This window comes from Syzygium oleosum, unplaced genomic scaffold, assembly GCF_021117445.2.
Source record: "Syzygium oleosum isolate NSW1041296 unplaced genomic scaffold, Sole_v2.1 Sole_v2.40, whole genome shotgun sequence".
Taxonomy (NCBI): domain Eukaryota; kingdom Viridiplantae; phylum Streptophyta; class Magnoliopsida; order Myrtales; family Myrtaceae; genus Syzygium; species Syzygium oleosum.
The window spans coordinates 1,183,464-1,191,122 of NW_026607524.1; the positions used below are offsets into that span (position 1 = coordinate 1,183,464).

At 39.1% G+C, this 7,659-nt stretch overlaps 1 protein-coding gene across 1 annotated transcript; it reads left to right on the forward strand.

The window, feature by feature from the left end:
• The first annotated feature begins 1,162 nt into the window (after window positions 1-1,162).
• LOC115684128 (disease resistance protein RUN1-like) lies at window positions 1,163-7,436 on the forward strand. The gene is made up of 5 exons (XM_056305875.1): window positions 1,163-1,886; window positions 2,274-3,405; window positions 4,536-4,817; window positions 4,925-6,860; window positions 6,991-7,436. The coding sequence occupies exons 1-4, from the start codon at window positions 1,363-1,365 to the stop codon at window positions 6,671-6,673; spliced, it is 3,687 nt and encodes a 1,228-aa protein (XP_056161850.1). The 5' UTR covers window positions 1,163-1,362; the 3' UTR covers window positions 6,674-6,860; window positions 6,991-7,436.
• Window positions 7,437-7,659: the final 223 nt, after the last annotated feature.

Genomic DNA, 7,659 nt, shown 5'->3' on the forward strand with positions numbered 1-7,659 from the left:
CTCCAAACGAGTCGGGTTTTGTACACGGATCAAACTCGAGACATAATTTGATAATCTGATAATCATTATGTGCAAAAGTATACATAACCTATCAAATTCACAAAAGCTAAAGGAATTGAGTTTTTATTCTTGTACATCGCTAAAAAGTTTGCCTGATGTACTTAACGCGTCATCATCTTGTCATCTTGAAGTTTTCGTTTGCCAGAGGTTACATGACTTCGACGGCCCTTTCCGGATTTACGACGAGGCAAGGCAGAACTTTTTTCCATTTGCTTGGGAGACTTTCCGATCAATCATTTCATGTTCACAGCAGCACCAATGGGTGTTATTGACTGAATGCCCAGATCTAATTCAGATTGTAGGCTTGTAGGAAATTGGAATCATCTGTTTTCTTTTTCCTTTTTTTTTGCCAAAGTCGGAAATGGAATCATCGAATACACTGCCAATTGATTTCAGCTACCCTAAAGAAAGCCCCATTACTTTAAAAAAAACCTAATTTTTAGGTTTAGTCCAAAAATTTGCTTTGAACTTTTCTTTGCCTAAGAAAAAGCCCCATTATTTTGTTGATGTGGATTTGTTATTGACGTGGAAGTACCACGTCAAGTTGGGATTGGATCACGGATGTATATATTTTAAAATAAATTGAAATTTGCTGATTTTTTTTACATAAAACAAAATTCGGGGCAGATTTTGCACTGGACCTAAAGTTTGAGATTTTTTCAGAGACAAAAAAAAGTTTGGGACAGATTTGGGATTGGATCTAAAATTTGGGATAAAAAGTTCGAGACAGATTTAGGACTGGACTTAAAGTTTGGGGGGGTTTTTTTGAGATAAAAAAAAGTTCGGGGCAGATTTAGGACTTGATCTAAAGTTTGGGATTTTTTTACGGAATTAAGCTTTGAAAGACAAAAATCATGCAACCCTAGAACCGATTGATTTCCTAAGGTATAATATACACTACGATAAACACTACGTACATTTTGAACTACTACTTCTGGATATGAAGTACTTTCGCACAAGAAGGAACAGTGTAAAGCAACCTCATTTATTGCCAGCACAATGGCACCAGCAAGCTTTCAAATATCGTGGTAAAGGTAGACCCCGCCGCCACTTTGGAGGACTTTCATTGGCTTTACTTTTTTTGCTAGTCCAAAAAAAGAGGTTGCCTATTCCCTTTCGGCGCCAAGACAAATGCAAACCCGATGAAGATCAGATTTTTAAAAGACAGCGAGAGCGCATCGCAATTCTCCCGCCTCTTGGCGCTCTGCTACTTCCTCTTGAGGAATCCCAGATCATATTCAGAAAGGACTCCACATCTCGCTGTGATCTGATCCGGTGAAGATCTTGAGCTCCCGAAGGAGGATGAAGAGAAAGAAGGACTCTCCAGATGCAGCGACGACGTCCGCTTGTGTCGATGACGGCGATTCGTTGTCGGGGGCCGAATTCGAGGTGTCCTTGAGTTTCAGAGGCCCCGACACCCACCTCAACTTCACCGATTGTCTCTACCACTCCCTGGTCGGAGGTGGGATTCGCATCTTCAGAGATGACGAAGAGATCCGAAAGGGCGAAAAGATTGGAGGCGAGCTTCTGCGTGCCATCGAATCCTCCAAAATATATGTGCCCATCTTCTCTAGGAACTATGCATCTAGTGTGTGGTGTCTTCGTGAGCTCACCCACATGGTGGAGTGCTCGAGCAAAGCAAATGACAAAGTGATCCTACCCATTTTTTGTGATGTGAATCCCCACGATGTGAAACTCAAAACTCGATTGTACCTCGACGCTCTGGAGAAGCATGAGGAGAAGTTCAAGTGTGATGAAGTTCTACAATGGAAAGAGGCTCTGACCGAGGTCGCAAGAATCAGGGGATGGGGCACGAAGGACAAAGGGTAAGAGCGTGAGTTTGGAATCTGCTTTCGCTTATTTATTTTTCCCTAGCAATAAAAAGTGAGATGATCAGAAGGAATAGAATTTTCTCCCATTTTTTTTTTCGTGTTTTAATTACTCCTACCAATCACAGTATATTGGTTAATCCATCTTTCTTTCTCTTTTTTCCTTGTAATTATTATCTTCTATTCCTGAACCAGTCGTCCAAATATAGTATTGATCTAATTCTTTCATTAGTCGAGATTTCCATTTACTAAAGAAAGTGAGCTTTCATTCGGTAAAACCTAGCTCATTCAAAAATCCGACTAGTTTTGTGTCTACAATATTCCTCAACTCAAGAGTTCATTTGCCATGTGTTTCACGCTAAGATTCTTATGTCAATATGGCAGCCATGGTGAAATCATCAAAACTATTGTTGATGAGATTTTGACCAAGCTGATGAAAAGAAGCAGAAATCTACCTGATCATTTAGTCGGGATCCATGATCGTGTTGAAGCTATCATGGACATGTTAAACGAAGGTTCTCGTGATGTTCGCTACCTGATCATCCATGGAATGGGTGGTATCGGTAAGACAACCCTCGCAAGTGCTGTCTTTAATCAAATCTCCAATCAATTTCAAGGTTGTAGCTTCCTTTCGGACATTCGCGAATCTGCGCAACATGGTAGAATTATTGACTTACAAAAACAGTTGTTATCAGAAATTCTCCAAGTCAGATCTCTAGAGATCCACAATTATGTTGATGTAGGGATTAAAATAATAAGAGAAAGGTTTCGTGATAAGAAAGTTCTTCTTGTTCTTGATGACGTGGATAAGTGGGATCAACTCTCTAAACTAGCAGGAAAGAGCGATTGGTTTGGTCCAGGAAGCAAAATCATCATTACAACAAGGGACATCAACTTTTTGCCAATCAAAGAGGAGGATGAAGAGAATAGTTTCCAAGCACATTCTGAAGAGTTTAAAATCTATGAAATGACAGAAATGGATTCATTCCATGCTCTTCAGTTTTTTAGCAAACATGCCTTCAGGAAGGATTTGCCACCACATGACTTTGATGATATCTCACACAAAATTATTATAAAGACAGGTGGACTTCCATTAGCTCTCGAGGTTATTGGTTCCTCACTTTGCTGCAAAAGCAAAAACTTTTGGATAGACACATTGAAGAAGTTAGATTCTGTGCCGAAGCAAGAAGTCTTCAATAAATTAAAGATTAGTTATGACATGTTAGAGCATCGTCAAAGAGAGATCTTTCTTGATATCGCATGTTTCTTCATTGGAAGAGAAAGACTCGACCCATACTATATGTGGAAAGCTTCCAACTATTTCCCAAAAAGTGAACTACTTGTCCTCACTCGTATGTCTTTGATAAAGATAGTAGAAGATGATAGACTATGGATGCATGATCAACTTAGAGATCTTGGAAGAGAAATTGTTCAGCGCGAAGACGTCAATTTTCCAGGGAAGCGTAGCAGGTTGTGGGAGTCCAAGATTGCCTTTGACGTGGTTCGGATGAAAGAGGTAAGCTATTGTCACCTTACTATTTTCTTTAGGAAAAAATCGACCATGCATTTATCAATGGTTGTGGAGTTAGTTTCTTGCAGGTATATTTTTTTGTTTAATTTTTCTTTTGGCAAAGAAAATAAGGAAAAGATTTGTGTAAAAATTCATGATGTTAATTATGTTACATATCATATTTAAAAGGTGTTGATAAGTTACATTTACAACATGAAAGTAATTAATAGCAAATACTTCGGGAATACATTTAAATACAAAAGTTATTGCCCAAATTATATGAAAACAGATCCATATTGTGACTTCCTAGTCTATCAAAGCTTTTCAAGGCCGATTTTATTCCGTTTTGCTAAGTTGGGAATCATTAGCAACGTTACTCTGCATTGCAATGAGACCCTTAACCTCAAATTTGGTAATAGAATTAGTGATTAATTGTAATATGCAATCTTTTGTGTATAGTCCGGTAGAGCTTTCATACAATATACGAGATACTTTTATAAGGTTTGTTGAATATGGTTTACTATTTTGAAACAAATCCTTTTTGTATATTGATCTTTTATCCTGTAGAATCCACAGCTAGTCCCAAAACAAGTAGGATTTTTTGTACATTGATCTTCGTCTTGTCATAAAACTCATATGAAACCTAATAAAGGGACGCTCTAGAGTAAAGCAGGCTTCCATACGGACCATACCAAGCAGGTTTCGATCCTTAAGAGTCGCAATGGGGTTATACACTCAAGAGACTTTTTGGAATTCGGCCCAGCAACTTCTTCTAAATTGCAAAACCATTGCAGGTTTTTTGTGTTGCAAAAATAAATAAATATGTAGGCAGTATTTTCTATCAAGCGGTTTTGCTCAGCGATAATAGAGTTTTTTGTTATAATATAGCGATAGGAATTCGCTTAAACTGATGAATTAGAAATATTATTATGCTTTATACAGTGTAAAAAACTCTTTTCAGCTGTATGAACCAGTCGGATTAACTTGATTAACTCTTTGTTATGGTCAATTTAGATCTGTACAAACGAAGCAGCAATGTGTGTTTCATTATTGAACATAATCAAGCTCCTTAAACTTGTATAGCACCATGTTTGTCATCCAATTCAAATGTTCACGTATGCTTTTCCTATCACCAGGGGACAGACAAAATCGTAGCACTCAGATTAACAAGACTCTACGAAGAGTACAGTTTTACAAGTGAAGACTTTTCAAAGCTGCCCAATCTAAGATACTTGGAATTGGAGGGCGGGAACTTGGTAGGGAACTTTAAGAATCTTCTCTCCAAGTTAACATGGCTCTCTTGGTATCGTTGCCCTTCGGAATTAAATGCGACGAATTTGTTTCTCGAGAAGTTAACCGTGCTCAAGCTTTGTAATAGTGACATTACTGAAGATTGGGCCGGATGGGCGTCATGCCTGGTACAAACATTATACCATGCAGTTTACTTTTCCCCACATTTGTCTCGCTAAACATACTTACCAATTTGCAATTCTTGACTTGGCTTATTCTTGGTATGTTTTTTTAGGTGAGCAAGAACTTGAAAGTCATAGAGATCCGTTTTTGCCAGAGCTTAAAAAGGACTCCCGACTTTTCGAAATGCTCGAATTTGAAGAGATTGGTTATTAATGAGTGTACAAACTTGCTCGTGGTTGATGGCTCTCTCTCTAACCTAGAGAACCTGAAGCTCTTGCAAATCATCTCTTATGATACCCCAAAGAGGGATGGTTGCGACCTTTTTTCAGTACCTTCTGTATTAGGCAGTCTAAAATCCTTGTCAATGCTAGAAATAAGGGGGATGCATGTTCGAGAACTTCATCATTCCATTGGAGAGATGACGTGTCTAGAATATTTGTCTTTAGATACTTGTTCTTTGCTTAGAACACTTCCAGACTCCATCGGAGATCTTAAAATGTTGAGGACGATGAGCCTTTCTGAAACTCCGATAAAGAAGCTACCAAACCCAATAGGAGGATTAGAGTCTTTGCTTGAGCTATATTTGAGTGGAACAAAAATCAGAAAATTACCTGCTACCATTGGGAATCTTAAAAAGTTGAGGAAGATGAGTATTTGTGAGGCTCCTATAAAGAAGCTACCGAACCAAATAGGAGGGCTGGAGTCTTTGCTTGAGCTGGATTTGAGCAGAACTTGTATCACAGAATTACCTGCTTCTATTGGAAACCTCAAACTGTTGGAGATTTTATGTCTAGACTTTAGTGCGATTAGAGAGCTACCAAAGGCTACATGGATGCTAGAGAATCTTAAAGTTTTGCATGCGAGTTTCTGTGAAAATCTAAAGGGAGAAATTCCACATGAAATAGGGGGTCTATCCTTTTTACTGAAGCTAAAGCTAACAAGGAGCAAGATTAGGAGATTGCCCACAACTATGAATAAGCTTTCTCATCTCCAACAACTTCATTTGGGTCAGTGTGATGAACTCGAACAGTTGCCAGAGCTCCCTGTGAATTTGAAGGAGTTAAACTTCTCATCTCATTTATTGTGGACAGCCCTTGACCTCTCATACCTAACTAACTTAGTTGATCTTCATATACGGGGTGGCACTCCTAGGTTGTCAGAATTCAAACAAGAAGCTCCAAATATAGAGTGGATCGAAAGATTATCTTGTCTTGAGAGGTTGACACTTGTCGTTAGAGATGTCACATTTCCTCCGATTAATTTGGCTACTCTTTCTTTGCTTCAAATTCTTGAGATAACTTGTGTTGACCCGCGATCTCTGGTGGGGATTCCATCCGGTCTTAAAGGATTGACTCTACATGATGTGAAGTCACCCATGGAAAAGTCACTCTTTTTAAACTTGACAAATCTGTCTAGTTTGTGCCTTCATAATTGTCGGCTGAGGGAAGTCAAATTGGATGATGTGCTTGGACAGCAACCGGAGAAACTCCGTCGTTTGGATTTGACGGAAAACGCAATGCTTGAGAGGCTTGTAATTTCGAGATTAGAGGGGCTCCAAGAGTTGAGTGTGACTAATTGCCCTGGGCTAAAGGAGACTCAAGGTCTGGAGAAATTGAAATCATTAGAGGTGTTGCATATTCGCGGGTGCAGTTCCTTAGAATGGTTGCCTAATTCATCACAATTTGAGAAGCTGCAGAGATTGGAGTGCCCACGTTGTCCACCGGAAAAGATGCCCGATCTACATTTTCCAGACCCGTATGAATTGTTCATTGGAGGACGCCGTATTTCATACACCTTCTCTGGCCTTTGCAAAGTTCAACTCTGTCATAAGCATTTGTGCGATGAGTCGGCCTTAGATTAGTGGTTTGCTCCTATTTTTGAATGTAAATCAATGCAGAATGGAAGTTCTAACCGTGGCGGCGGAGCACTGAGTCAATTCATGAGTGACAATTGCAACGTTTCATGCAAGCATCAAACGAGCAACCCTCTATACCTTGTGGACCCCAAGAAATCCTGCTAGGAGATTCTTTCGCTCTTCAACATTGAGGGTAAGTAATTTATAACATTTTGATGCAGTCATACTTATCAGAAGTAAAGCAATACTTCTTATCTATAACTTAGCAATTTTGAACAATGTTGTATCTTAACCTGTTAAAAAGAATTATTTTGTTTTGACAGGTTGATGATTGTGGGTTTTTTGAATGGATCGATCCTGATCTGACAATGCAAGAGAAATAAGTGATTTGCCAATTGATGAATAATAATGAGACATTGAAGGAAAGGCTGCAAAATGTGGAGAGTCAATTGAACAATGACTTCCAGAATGAAATTATGAGAATGCAAGCGAAGAAGAAGACATACTTTAGTTATACTTGTCTTGATTGGAGCTTTGATTGTGTGAATGATGAGTAAGGTTGATAGGAGGGTGCAACATTGCTTGCCGTAGAGCTTTATTTTCTGAGATTTTTTTTTTGCAGCTGTTGGTTCACTTGAACCGTATTGGTCAGCCATTGTAGAGCTGGCGTTGTGGAGAGGGAAAGATGGGCTGTTTTTGTAAATGTTACATAGGCAGTACAAATTGTTTAGTTCGTGCTGCTGGGAACATGCTCCGCACCGCATTGTCAATGAACATGATCGCCAGCATCTTCATCAATTTTTCTCATGGTTTCAAGTTCCACTTCAGGATCTTTGACCATCAAGACACAATCTTCAAGAATTTAGCTGCATCATCCAAAACAATGACACATGAACGAACCCAAGTATATAGCAGCAGTCAGAAAAGTCTACACGCCACTAGGTAATGACAGCCTCTTAACCATGTAATGGTCTCAAGATGGGGATATCACA